Genomic DNA, 13,982 nt, shown 5'->3' on the forward strand with positions numbered 1-13,982 from the left:
GTTTGATCTTCGGCTGACCAATCAGCAGAAAGGGGCGTTTAATTCCCGCCCACATGTAGAAATCAAATATTCAAGCTGTTTATTCATTTTTCCACCCATGAACGAAAAACGAAAATTTAAGCTGAATTCTCGTTTTTCGTTTTATGGGAAAAAAAAATATATATATAATGAAAAAGGAGCCATTTTCTAATTTTTCTACTTTCAATATTAAATCAAAAAACGAATGCTCGAATGATACACGGATTGAGGGGTTACAGGTCGCCACTGAGTAACGGATTTTCTACTATACAACACCAAACGCCACTGCCAGAGAGAAATAAATGAGTAAAAATGGTTTAGGGGGGGGAAGAATCATGCTAAGTTCATGTAATGTCTAGACAATTGCTTATAGAGTACAACATACAGCGAAGGTATGAGTACAGAAAAGTAGAGAAACTAATAAAGTAACGTTACAGAAGTCGGCCTTTTCATTTCCAACGCAACAAGTTATTCTTCAGTGCGTTCGGATGGAATGAACGACCGTCATGGTCCAAATAATTGATTATTGCCATAAATAGTGCTCTGCGCATGGCCTACTGCTCACCCGCGGGACTTAGCTGGCAAAAATGCCAACAAGAGAAAGCCCATCCTCGCCCCTTTCCAGCGCCCACGCGTCGCTACCGTCTCCTGTTTCACCCAAAATGCGCAGCTTTCGAAAGCACAGCGAAACCTCTTCCCGTCTTTGTCTGATACAGCACTAACTCAAACCAACGGTTTCCATTTCTCAAGGGTACTCACCGTTTTCGGCATTTTGTCTGTGTTTTGTCTCTTCTCTCGCGGACGTGTCCCAAACTGAGCTGATACAATGAAGTCAACAGAAAGCCAAACTTTTTCCCATCGGCTGACGTCCCCGCGCAAGAGTGAGCAACCGCCACCGCCAAAGCTTCTCCTCAAATCTCTTCCAGGTCCCGAAGACAAAGATTCACTTTTCGCTGCGTCTTTGTCGCTCAGATAAGTACTGGTGGTCCTAGAGTCGCTTCCTGCTAACGGAACTGAGTTTTGAAAACCACACCCAGCCCAGCCGATGCGAGCACAGCAAAGCGCGTCTGACTAAACTCCGCCCGGTTTCTCACAGGCCCCGTTATTCGCCGCCGCTGCTGCTGCTGCTGCTGCTGCTGCTGCTTTGTGTGCCGCGGACGCCGGCGCTCCAACGCGCGCTCTGGGAACTCGAGGTGGGGGTATCCCACACAATTCCAACAGTGACGTCATTTTCCCCAGAAATTCCAAACTCGAATGGCAGAGTTTGGTACAGGAAATGCGTTTCACTTGAGGAACACAGCGAGACTTTATATGGACAAAGACTTAATCGTGCTATGCGACTTGTCTCAATGTTGACAAAATTACATTTGAAAGAAATAACTCTGAAAGAACATAGGAGAGACCCAAGACTGAAAACCCTTCCTGTACAACAAACACTCTTATATACAGCCCTATAAAATAGGCCTACTGATAAACATTGTCAGCATCTTTTAGAACATGTGATGTGTGACCCTGGACCACAAAACCAGTCATAAGGGTCCTTTTTTTTTTTTAAACCGAGATTTATACAGCATCTGAAAGCTGAATAAATAAGCTTTCCATTGATGGTTTGTTAGGATAGGACCATATTTGGCCGAGATATTTGAAAATCTGGAATTTGAGAGTGCAATAAATTCAAAATATTGAGAAAATCCCCTTTAAAGTTGTCCAAATGAAGTCCGTAGCAATGCATGTTACTAATCAAAGAATGAGTTTTGATATATTTCTGGTAGGAAATTTACAAAATATCTTCATGGAACATGATCTTTACTTAATATCCTAAAAAAAAAAAGATAATTTTGACCATACAATGTATTGTTGGCTATTGCTACAAATATACCTGTGCTACTTAAGACTGGTTTTGTGGTCCAGGGTCACATATTACTATTAGATTTGAACTTTAGAATTAGACTAGGCTAAAAATTATTATAACTATACTTTTATCATTTTCAAATTTCCTTTGATTAATAATGTTTAGACGATTAACTAGACGATTTTGTAATGTCATTTTGTTAAATAGGATCCTCTTCAAAAGCACAGTATACTGTATGTATAATGTATAGCCTAATTGCTACAAGTTAATTTTTTTCATTTTAAATATGGAAACTTGTGAATATTATCTCCTATAGATGCTCACTGGAGGATCATGCAATCTACTGGATTCTCATACAAAAATTACTGTGGTTGGTACAGTCACGGATTAATATGTAATACCATGGTACTTTGATATAATAGTACCATGATTGTACTAAATGATTGTCATATTTAAGTACCATGTGGTACCAGATCCAAATGCAGAAGCATGTTACTTTTTGGTATTGCTGAATGTTAATGGGATGTTTACTAAAGAGTTCAAATTAATCTCTTAATTTCACTGTGTGATATCAAGACGGGACGGGTTTAATGTCCCTGCTTTGACTGAAATTGACCCATCTGGAAAAATGGCTGATCGTGCTCATGAGCTTTGTACAAATACCATGCTGAATCATTTTAATTGACCGAGAGTTTGAGGAAACTACTCTTTACTGCCGTAGACTACACCTAGAACAATCATTTGAATGCAGTTAACGTTATTATTGCAAGCTGTATTTGAAGCATTCTCTTCTATTGCTGAAAGTGTACTGTAGGAACCATTGTTCATCACTTGTGCAAGGGGAGCGTTTAACCTGCCGCACCGCTGAGGACCGTGATGTGTTCGGAAATAATAGGTTGACGTGAATCGTATGGTTTGTTTTGTTGTCGAATCTGACTGCATAGACTTGTTTCCCTGCTGCGACTCCACATACAACATCGGTCGCAAGCATAAAGTCTACGATCTGAAGATGAAGAAGAAAGCGGTGGGGAAGACGCGTCACGTCGTGGCCTGGATGAACAAGGCGGAGTACGAGCATGTGCTGGAGTATCTGTTCTCCAAAGAGCCCGCGCTGCAGAAGCACGCGCTGCACAGGATCTCCGCGTGGAAGGGCAGGTGTGGTGGTCAGGGGTGGGTCTGCTGTGACAGTGATCAGGGGCCTGTACCATGATGGTAGATGGACACATTCAGAGTTACAGGATTAGTGTTGAGTTGACGAAACCAAACCACTCCAATCCGGCTTTATTGGTACCATGATGCTGATCATCAACTTTCTTTGTCAACTCAGGCTTTGATCCAGTGTTGCCAACTCATTTTCAGGGGAAGTTGCTAAAGGAAGGTTGATTTGTTGCTAAAAGTTGCTGAAAGAGGACATTGCGTGATGACGTCATTACGTAATCACGATGCAAAATTGTCAAATCTCAGCAAAAACGTATCTATTTTATATATGTTAATTTAGATGTGTTCGTAGCGATGTAAATGCATAACATAATATTAAAATATAAATAACTATTTTTAAATTCATTGAATTATCGAAAACTTGCACATTTTTGAACGCTTACAATTTTAAGTTTTTTTTTAATAACTAGTAGTAATACTACACGTTCTCAACAATTATGCTTTAAGCAGTGTATTAGTAGTTAGTTAGTATGCTACACTCTAAGAAAAGGCTGTAAAAATAGGGCACAAGCTACTGTTAATATGAAATAATCTTCCGAATTGGGTTTTTACCTGCATTTTAAATTATGCATTGTGTTTTCGGGTTACAGTGAATTATGGATAATGTCCTGGAAAATTACTAGTATCTTTTTCATTTTTCTTACATTGTACTAGCTGAACAACAATCACAGGTACAAGCTACTAACAAAGTGAATCATAAATGAACAATTATTCAATTATTATTAAATAGAATAATTGCAAATAACAGCTAACTTAATTCTCGTGATGTGTGTACTGCTAGGCATCTTTGGTTTCCTCTTTTTGTGTAATTTGGATGGAAAATGTGTGCCTTTTTATTGTGAAAAGTTGCCAAATAATTTTTTTAAATAGCTAAATTTGTTGCTAGGTGCTTTTGGAAGAAAAAGTTGCTAGGGTAGTCTAAAAAGTTGCTAAATTTAGCAACAAAATTGCTAAGTTGGCAACACTGGTACAATGATGCTGATTATCAACTTTCTTTGATCCTGAGTTTGGAGCGCATGCAGATGAGTGTGTGACATCAGTGGCCAACAGCCAATCACGATCCTTGCAGCACAGAGCAAGTCTGATTCAGTGGGATTCTTTTTTTTTTTTGCTAAATTTAGCAACAAAATTGCTAAGTTGGCAACACTGGTACCATGATGCTGATTATCAACTTTCTTTGATCCTGAGTTTGGAGCGCATGCAGATGAGTGTGTGACATCAGTGGCCAACAGCCAATCACGATCCTTGCAGCACAGAGCAAGTCTGATTCAGTGGGATTCTTTTTTTTTAAAGGTTAAGAGATCAAAGAATATGAGGAATGTAAATGCATTTACACTGAAGTACTTGTTCATGAAAGAGGACAAATAAAAGAAATGATCTTGTTCTATTAGTGCAGTCACAAGTGAAACTTGTCAAGCTATATACATAGAGATTTGTACATTTTTAAAGCGTTATCTATTGATTCTACCACTTCTGTATATTACATGTGATCTGTATATATTAATATTCATTAAAAATAAATGCGTTATAATAATTGTTAAACTAAAATTGCTTGTGTGTAATGGATTGATAGTAACATATCATATAAACAAGTCATAAAAATTGTAATTATCATTAAAGCCAGATAATTTTGTTGTATTTTTTAAGGTACTTTATAGTGACCTTTAATTTGTAGGAACAGACACTGGGGGAGTGACTTTTTTGTGTCAGACATGTCACTTTGCTCACATTTGATTGGTCCAATTTCAGTTTGAGATCTCTAACTCGGAACATAATGAGCTGTGGAGTGTAAGTTACTATGGCAATGAACGCCGCTAAAACCCAGGATTGATGCAAACTAAACTGAAACTTACCTGGCTAGCCAGCTAATCCAGCTTCATGGTACAGGCCCCTGATGTCTTATACACAGTTGTTGGAGATGTTGTGATCGCCGTTTGGTGGGTCACGTGACAACTGATGTTTCATCTCATGTATTGTTTTCTTTTCGGTCTTATACATTTTTCATTTTTTTTATTTTATTATTAAAATATGAACCCTGTTTGGAAAAACCCATGACATGTTTCACACATTTTAGGTGATCTAAATATATATTTTACCTGAAATGTGTAATGTAATAAACTATGTTACTAATTTAAACATTTTTTATCATATAACTTGGAATCGGTAAAGAACTACAATTTCCAAGTAATCTGCCCAGCACAGGAAATAAATATGCTTAAACTATTCTAGAAATAATGTCAAAATACAAGCAATTTGGAGGGTCCTAACAGTAGATTACACTGGTGCAAGGGACCCCCTCCTAAAAATGCACAGGGCAACTTATTATTTATTATTGTGTATAAAGCCTTGATATATACTTTGAGCAATTAATATTATAAATATGCATAAAGTATTACTAAGAAAAGATTTAGTTTCTAATGTTACATTAATCATTTTTCCTATCACATCCTATTAATTTATTTGAATTATTGATTGCAAATGTATTAATTTATTTTAATACATTTGTATTTAGTTTATTCAAATTATTTATTTATTTAGTTGTTTACATTTATTTATTTTTTATTCTATTTTGCACTGTTTTTCTCCAAAGTCCCTAGCTCTGTCTTGTGGCCCACTGGAGATCCTGCACCCCATTTTGAAAATGTCTGAACTAGTTTATTAGGACAGGTCTGGAACATTGTCTCTGATATGCTGTCTGTCGTCACAGGTTTGGACAAAGCACTCCAGTGGCTGTGGACAGCACAGCGGACCTGGTCCGTTGTCAGGTGCTGGACAGCACAGGTCAGCTGGAGGCCAATGATCTAGTGCTGCTGTATGGCATGGCGCTGGTTCGGTATGTTTATCATCCATCAAGTGCACTTGACCCATACAAATCAGATCGAATTTGACTTTACTGGAGTAACAAGTATGACTGTGTTTCAGGTTTGTTAATCTCATCACAGAACGGCAACAGAAAAGAGTTGCCAGACCCTTACGAAGGTTAGCTGGGAATGTAAGTCACACATCAACTCAGTTGAATGTCTTTCAGCATCTGCTATAACTGCAGTCTGACTACAGTTTGTCTCTCTGACAGATAAATATTCCAGAGTGGGTGGTAAACCTCAGGCATGATCTGACACATCGCAGACTCCCGTCACTAAAGTGGTGCAGAAAAGGTGAGAGACGGCTCTTCCCTTACAGTCACGCGTGTAAACCGACTTCTCTGTTTGCTGCTGTTGTAGTGTTTAAATCTGTGCATTGTGTCTGTGTTTGTTTGTGTTCTTCAGGTTGTGGATTTGTGCTGGACTGGTTGCATCAAGAGTACTGGTCTCGCCAGATGGGCAGTCAGCTGACAGAGGACTGGAACTCTTCATCATCAGAAGAGGAGGACGAAGAGGAGTTTGCTAAAAGACATGAGGAAGAGCTACTCCGCAGACAGAAGGAGATCGAGGCACACAGTGAGTAGCCTTTCATACATAAAACTCCCATCGGTTTGTGTCAGTAAAGGAGAGAGATGTGGCACTTCAGGGAAGGAAAATGACAGAAACTGATCAGACTTTTACATGCTGTACTTACAGCTCAGAATAAATAAATAAAAGCATGACAATTATATTACAAATATAGGATAAATTGCATAATACTAAATTCCTTTGGAGTGTATTGAGGTTATTTCATGTCACTTAAATGCAAAGCATTAGCTCTGTTCAGAATGAAAGGTGTAAAATACTTGTATTAATCAAGGACACATTAAATTCAAAAGTGACAGTAAAGGCATTTATAATGTAATAAAATATGCATATTTCAAATAAATGATGTTCTTTTGAACCTTCTATTAATCAAATAATCCTGAAAAAAAGGGGGGAAAAAATTATGGTTTCCCCCAAAAATAAATAACACCAAATCAGCATATTGGAAGGATTTCTGAAGGATCATGGGACACTGAGGACTGGAGTAATGATGCTGAAAATTCAGCCTTGCTATCACAAGATTAAATTACATTTTAAATATGTTAAAATAGAAAAGTAATTTTAAATTCTAAAAATATTTCTCTGTATTTTTGATCAAATTAATGCCATCTTGATAAGCCAAAGAGACTTCTTTCAAAAACATTAAAAAAAAATCTTACCAACCCCAAACCTTAAAACTGTAGTATCCACCTTATTTTTCAACGCAGAAGTAAGCTGTTTTCTGTGAATGTGCGAGACTTCCGGTTCTTTAGCCGCTGTAGGGAAATAGCAAGAAGAATAACAAAGCGCAGTAAACTGTAAAACTGTTAGCACTACAAACCAGTGTTCATAAATAAGATTAAAATAATGTGGACACACCAGTTTGCAATATCAAGCACTTACTGGAAAAATAAGGTGGATAGTTTTAAAATATTAACTATTACTTCTCTGTTTGTTCTCTATTTTTCAGAAAAAGTCAGAGAACTGCTCATCTCTTATGAACGAGAACAGTTTCAGGTAAGTCTGGGACCAATTTCACATTGTGTATAGTATCCCAGCTCACACCACATGGTTTGTAAGGGTGCTTGAATTCCTTGAAAATGCTCGAATTTTGATGTTGTGTTTTCAAGGTTTGAAAAGTGCTTGGATTTTGGTTAAAGTGCTTGAAAATGCATTTCCAGTGGGTTCATAATAATTCGCTTTCTTGATGAATAGTTCTTTTTTTTTTATATATATATAAAATATATAGCGTAACAACTCCGCTCGACTCACGTGTGTGGCTATAGTGTGATCTGTCAGTTTTTATTGACGTGCGTACGCTCTGATGGAGCGGAGCGGGAGATAAAAACATGCCGGGAGGTTGCCGCTTCAGTCAGTGTTGGCTTGAAAACAACAAGTATGGTTAAAATGAGAACTAAATTCTTAAATTCTTTTTTTTTTTTTTTCATGGAAGAGTCTGCGCTTTTGAGCCATATAAAAGGTAAACAAAAATGCCCCTGCTCAGTTAAACTAAATCTTTTAAGACCGTCACGATTAAAGTGAAATTTGAAAAAGAATGAAAGGTGTCTATTGCGGCATATGTTTAGATCTGCTCACAATGCATCAAAGATTTAACTTTGCGCGTTTCCCCCCCAGTGTTATAACAAATCACGAACGTGATCTGCGAAATGCTAGTTATGTTCAGTTCATGCGCTTACTGAATGCATTCTGCAGTCTCTCGAATAGTGTCATCATAAACAACAGTAGCTACAGATACGATGTAAACAAGAAATTCATTTTACGGTTTAGACAGCGAGATTCAGTGAGCTCGTGCTAGAAATCATCCGTTTCAGTGATGGGGAATGTTTGTTGCTCGTTTTCTGCATGTTTTAATCCCAAATTGAATAATCATTTTGTTTTTCATACTAAATTTTGTAATAATTTGTAAAGAATGTCATGAATATGACGTGTCGTTTCCCCCACACAAAAACGTAACCGATTTTAATCGTCATTGTCACATAAACTTGCATCAAATTTAAGGACATAAAAAGACTTGAATGCCTTAAAGGGTTAGTTCACCCTAAACTCTAGAAATCGACTTTATTCCACTACTGTGGCACTTTGGACGCGCATTCAAGACAGTACCATGACGTGAGCGTGTGGCGGCGCTGACCCAGATCCGGCGTGGTGACGTCATTACGCCGGATCTGGGTCAGCGCCGCCACACGCTCGCATCATGAACGCGTGTCCAAAGTGACGCAGTAGAGACGAAAATGTGGAATAAAGTCGTTATTTTTGGTTTCTTAGCTTCGTAACTTTACAGTTGAACCACCGATGTCACACGGACTACTTTGTCGATCATCTTGGTACTTTTCTGGACCTTGAACGTGGTAGTTACCTTGCTGTCTATGGGAGGGTCAGAGAGCCCTCATATTTCATCAAAAATATCTTAAATTGTGTTCCGAAGATGAACGAAGGTCTTACGGGTTTCGAACAACACTAGGGTGAGTAATTAATGACAGAATTTTCCTTTTTTGGGTGAACTAACCCTTTAAACGGTAGGCTACAAGAAAATACTTTTTTATAATTTCAAGAGGTCTAAAAATTGAGGACTGAAAGACAAGAATAATTATATGGCTTATTGTGACGATTAACTTCATAAGGGTATGATTTAATTGAATAAACAAACAAAACAAAAAGTCAAAACACAGCGTGGGTGTTTTGATATGAAAGTATCTCTGAAGGGAACCGCCTGCCCTCAGAAAGGTTTTGATGGCATTTTCATTTCATCTTGCCTACTTATAATGTCTGATACTGTAGTTCTGCTTTATTTACAGTCGTTACTGGGGAAACCTTTCCAAAAGTGCCACCTGCTGGCAATTTGCTGTTTTTGTTCAGAACAAATAAAAGATGCCTTCAAAAATCCAAACGATTAACAAAGCAAGGTGTGTGTTAGGGGTCGACCGATATATTGCCAAGGCCGATATATCGGCCGATATTTGGCATTTTTCAAATATCGGCATCGGCCGATAAGTTTTTCTGTTTGGCCGATGCGTTCGATGCGGGACTTTTATTTTGACGTCGCTGAGAGCGGCAGCGCCCGAGTACACAGTGCTCACATTCTCCCTCTTGTTCGCCATCGTCGTTAACAGTTCTGTTTAATACGGATAGAAGTCTGTCTAATAATCCGATAGAACTGTTAAACAAAGGAATTAAAATGTATACAAAAAGTATTATAACGATTGCTTTTAAATTATTAGCAATAGAAAGGCAAACATTATCATACTTTCTCATTTACCGTCAGCCTTCAGCAAATACGCATTTACATCATTTAAACAAATCTTTGAATGACTAATGAACATTTAATTTCACAAACCTTGCAAACTTAGTCGAATCCAGTGGTGAGATCTGTGACATGGATAAGCCCCTCGCATATGACGCCCAGCAGAACCTGCTCCGGCTCTGCAGCATTTACACACAGGGTTACCGTGAAAACACCTCCCCCGGACCCTCAGACCCCGCTCAGCCTGTGTACACCCTGCAGAACCTTCAGGACAGACTCAAGAGTAACACCCACTCATCTAACCACGCCCCCAGATCCGTGCAGGCTCCGCCCACAGAGGACCTCCAGGAAAAGCTAAGCGCAGAAACTGTACAGGAGAGAAACTTTGCGTTACGAGGATCAGCATGGAGCGTGTGCACAGGTAACACTCACACCCTCACCTGCTGCTTTTTGTATTTTATATTTAAAAAAATGCTATTTATTAATTTAATGAAACTGAAACCTAATGCAATTATTTTAAAGTAATAAAAAAGTACAAAAACAATTCAAGTCGAAAGCTAAAAAATTAAAAGCCATCAAAATATTTCTAAAAAACGAATATAGTATATAAATAACACTGCAGTTAGTTTATGGATTGCCTTCTGTTTATGAAACGTGATGTTTGCGCTGCAGCATGTCTGCAGTTTATTACAACTAAATGAAATGCTTCAACACCTGTTACTTGAATAATGAATTATTTCATAAATTTAGACCATCTGCACACTTCCAGTCATTGCACATGTGGGCGGTCAGATTCCATGACCACAAATACTAGGGCCAGTTTGCACAAGTAATGTCAGCTGGTGTTTAATGTGATGCGGAAGAATGATTAGCTTTTTGGCATGTCACCATATTCTAATTTATTGAGATAGTGAATTGGTGGGTTTTTGTTAAATGTGACACAAAATCATCACAATTAAAAGAACCAAAGACTTAAACTACTTCAGTCTGTGTGCATTGAATTTATTTAATAGACGAGTTTCACAATTTGAGTTGAATTACTGAAATAAATGAACTTTTCCATGACATTCTAATTTGAGATGCACCTGTACTATATATATAATATTTTGTTAAAATTCAGCATTGCAGTCACAGGAATAATTTACATTTTAAAATGTACTAAAATAGAAAAGCATTGTTTTAAATTGTGATATTTTATAAATATTTTTGATCAAATGAATGCAGCCTTGGTGAGCATAAGATACTTATTTCAAAAGCTTAAAAATGCCCCTAAACATTTGAACAGTTGTGTATGTAATTACATATGTCAAAACAAGTGGCTTTTAAATCAAGTAAATATAGTACAAGAACACTTAATAAAATAATGAAGTGTTTATGGTTGTTAAACTTTGTGCAGCATGTTTATTTTCATCTGTGTGAACTTCATAAATCCATTAAAATCGGAAGAGACAAATTGATAAAAAATAATTAGAAAATCAGGTTTTGTGTCTAATGCAATACAAATCTGAAATTTTAAGTGACTTGGGGCCTCTGTTCGAATTGAATAACAGCATCTTACTTTGGTGTTTTGCAATATCTTACTATATTACTTCATGCCATTTTACTATCTACAGACAAACAAGCACCCAATAGGAACACAGACAAGATAACAGTTAACCAAATAAGAGTCTAGCTTTATTGAGAGGAACAAACACCTTTTGTCATTGAGACTTACATTTTGTTTGAGTCCACAGACCCAAAGCATTATAAAGTTTTTCCACCCTTTCACTTTCTTCTTTCTCTTTTTTGGTTCGTGTTTTTGTCATATTGAAAACAAGTTTAAAAGCAACATGTTTCATTCAGTAGAGAGTAAAACATACTATTGTATGTTGTTGTCATCATCACAGCACGAGACTCAAAAGTGTAAAGACCACTCAGTCAAACTGCAAAGGCGCGAGAAAAAAAAAACACAATACAAGGGGGGAATGTTAAATGAATGGCAAAACTTGAATTTAAGATCATCCACACTACTTCACAAATCGCCGCGGTTTTATAAGAGCAAACATCAAAGATAATGTCGTTCATAAAGGAGCTGAAATAAGAATACATCTGTTAGTTCCTGAGAATCAATCTGTTGGTGAGGGTGTTTGTGTGAGCGAGTTATAGCTGGTGTATTCAATATTGAAAACATACATGTAAATGTACAGATTACATCAGCTCTGCAACCGGCCATGGGAGAAACCATCTCTTTTGACAGTCTGAAAAGCCTGTTTTGCGTGTTTTTCTTGACTTTTCCCCCCTCCTTTAGGCATGTCCAGTTGTCCTGTAGATTCTTCTTGGACATTCTAGTCAAATATAATCAGAAAAACAGGCAGTTCGTGCAGTTAAATCAGGTTGTCCCTTCAGACACCAATAGAGATAAAGAGCTGAACCCCAAAAACTTCATCTTCTCATTAGCACTTCCACTCAGTGTTGCCAACTAATTTTCAAAAGAAGTTGCTAAAGGCAGGTCGATTTGTTGCTAAAAGTTGCTAAATGACGTCATTACGTAATCACGACGCAAAATTGTGTCACTACATCATATCTCAGCAAAAATATATTTTATATGTTAATTTAGATTTGTTCGTAAAATAATATAAATGCGTAATATCATGTTAAAATATAAATAACTATTTTTATATACAACATTGAACGATTTAATTTTTGAACGATTACAAGTTTTTTTAATAGCTAGTAAACTAGTAAAACTGCACATTCTGAACAATTATAGTTTTAAGCCGTGTATTAGTAGTCAGTATGCTACACTCGAAGAAAATAAATCACAGGTTTTTACCTGCATTTTAAATTACGCATTGTATTTTGTGTTTTCGGGGGAACAACGGATAATGGATAACGGATAATATCCTGGAAAATTATAAGTACCTTTGCCATTTTTCGAGATATTTTTCTTACAGTGTACTAACTGATCAACAATCACATGTACAAGCTACTAACAAGGTGTATCATAAATGAACAATTATTATTGTTATTATCAAATTGAACAACTGCAAATAGCAGTAACTTAATTCGTGTGATGTATGTACTTCAAGGCATCTTTGGTTTCCTCTTTTTGTGAAATTTAGATGGAAAATGTGTGCCTTTTTATTGTTTGAGTCACTTATCAAAAGTTGCTAAAAGTAGCCAAATAAAATGGCTAAATTTGTTGCTAGGTGCTTTTGGAAGAAAAAGTTGCTAGGGTAGTCTGAAAAGTTGCTAAATTTAGCAACAAAATTGCTAAGTTGGCAACACTGCTTCCACTTGTGGAAAAGAAAAAGAAAAAAACCCAAGCAAGAAGCGCGACAGTCAGAATGTGCTCGACTCTCACAAACCAAAGTAACGTTAACGTTAGTTAAACTGTAAGGCAGGTTACGAGGAGCGTAATCATGTGTTTGTGTGGATATCTTTCAGTACGACACTCAGATAAAGCTCACAATTCACTCATGAGAGAAAGTGTGTGCCTGTGGCGTCAATGTCAGCTGCTTAAACTCACCTATTTGCTAAAAAAAGACAAAAAACATTGTGCAAATTCCATTCAATTAAAGTCTCATCTTCAACCTGGAACGTGCCTCCTTGTCTTTACTGTAGAAGGTAAACTATGATACAGGTGAAACAGCGGTGAATTTACCATAAATTCACACTAGCGCACACAATAGTCAACATTTTACATTAGTCTTATCAGTACTAATGATAGTCAAGTCTATAAGTGCGTGTATGAGAGAGATCCTGCTCGGATAAGCTGGTAGAGTGTCTTCATGTACGTGAAATGCACTAATACTGTGCAAATACAAGAGGTTTGACATTAATTTTCAATATTTACAGAGGAAAAATATATTAGGAGCACACAGATTGTGTCAGAACGTGTCTCTCCTGAATCTACATCTTTAACAGAGAGAGAGACTGAATGATGATATATAAAGCCACGATCTACGAATCCTGCAGTCAAACAGTAATGAAGTTCAGCTCCGCGGAGGTAAACGTTCACTTTCTAAAATAATCATTAAACAACTCATTTCAAGGCATGGAGAAGTGAAGGAGGTATGAGAGGACGGAGAAAGAAATGAGAGAGAGAGAGATCCCTGTCTGTAGTGGTCTGCCCGGCAGGAAATAAGCCATCTCTATGGGCTACTCGAGTGACACACGGTATCACTGACATTACGGCATTATATTTCTTTATCCTTTTTTTTTTTTA

General features: G+C 37.2%; 2 protein-coding genes across 2 annotated transcripts in view; one reads left to right on the forward strand and one right to left on the reverse strand.

Moving 5' to 3' along the window:
- The window catches only part of LOC107597256 (moesin-like), a 31,400-nt gene extending 30,251 nt beyond the window's left edge, over window positions 1-1,149 (reverse strand). The window contains exon 1 of the mRNA XM_016288241.1: window positions 778-1,149. Coding sequence (XP_016143727.1) covers window positions 778-789 — 12 coding nt within the window. The 5' untranslated portion in view covers window positions 790-1,149. The remainder of the gene's footprint in view (window positions 1-777) is intronic.
- Window positions 1,150-2,690: 1,541 nt separating this feature from the next.
- On the forward strand, window positions 2,691-10,637 carry LOC107597320 (ribosomal biogenesis protein LAS1L-like). The gene is made up of 9 exons (XM_016288333.1): window positions 2,691-3,025; window positions 5,796-5,921; window positions 6,011-6,080; window positions 6,162-6,243; window positions 6,355-6,525; window positions 7,484-7,530; window positions 7,969-7,993; window positions 9,882-10,196; window positions 10,526-10,637. Exons 1-9 carry the CDS (start codon window positions 2,781-2,783, stop codon window positions 10,606-10,608), a joined length of 1,164 nt encoding a protein of 387 aa, XP_016143819.1. The 5' UTR covers window positions 2,691-2,780; the 3' UTR covers window positions 10,609-10,637.
- Window positions 10,638-13,982: the final 3,345 nt, after the last annotated feature.

The sequence above is a fragment of the Sinocyclocheilus grahami genome, unplaced genomic scaffold (genome assembly GCF_001515645.1).
Source record: "Sinocyclocheilus grahami isolate Dianchi unplaced genomic scaffold, SAMN03320097.WGS_v1.1 scaffold230.1, whole genome shotgun sequence".
Taxonomy (NCBI): domain Eukaryota; kingdom Metazoa; phylum Chordata; class Actinopteri; order Cypriniformes; family Cyprinidae; genus Sinocyclocheilus; species Sinocyclocheilus grahami.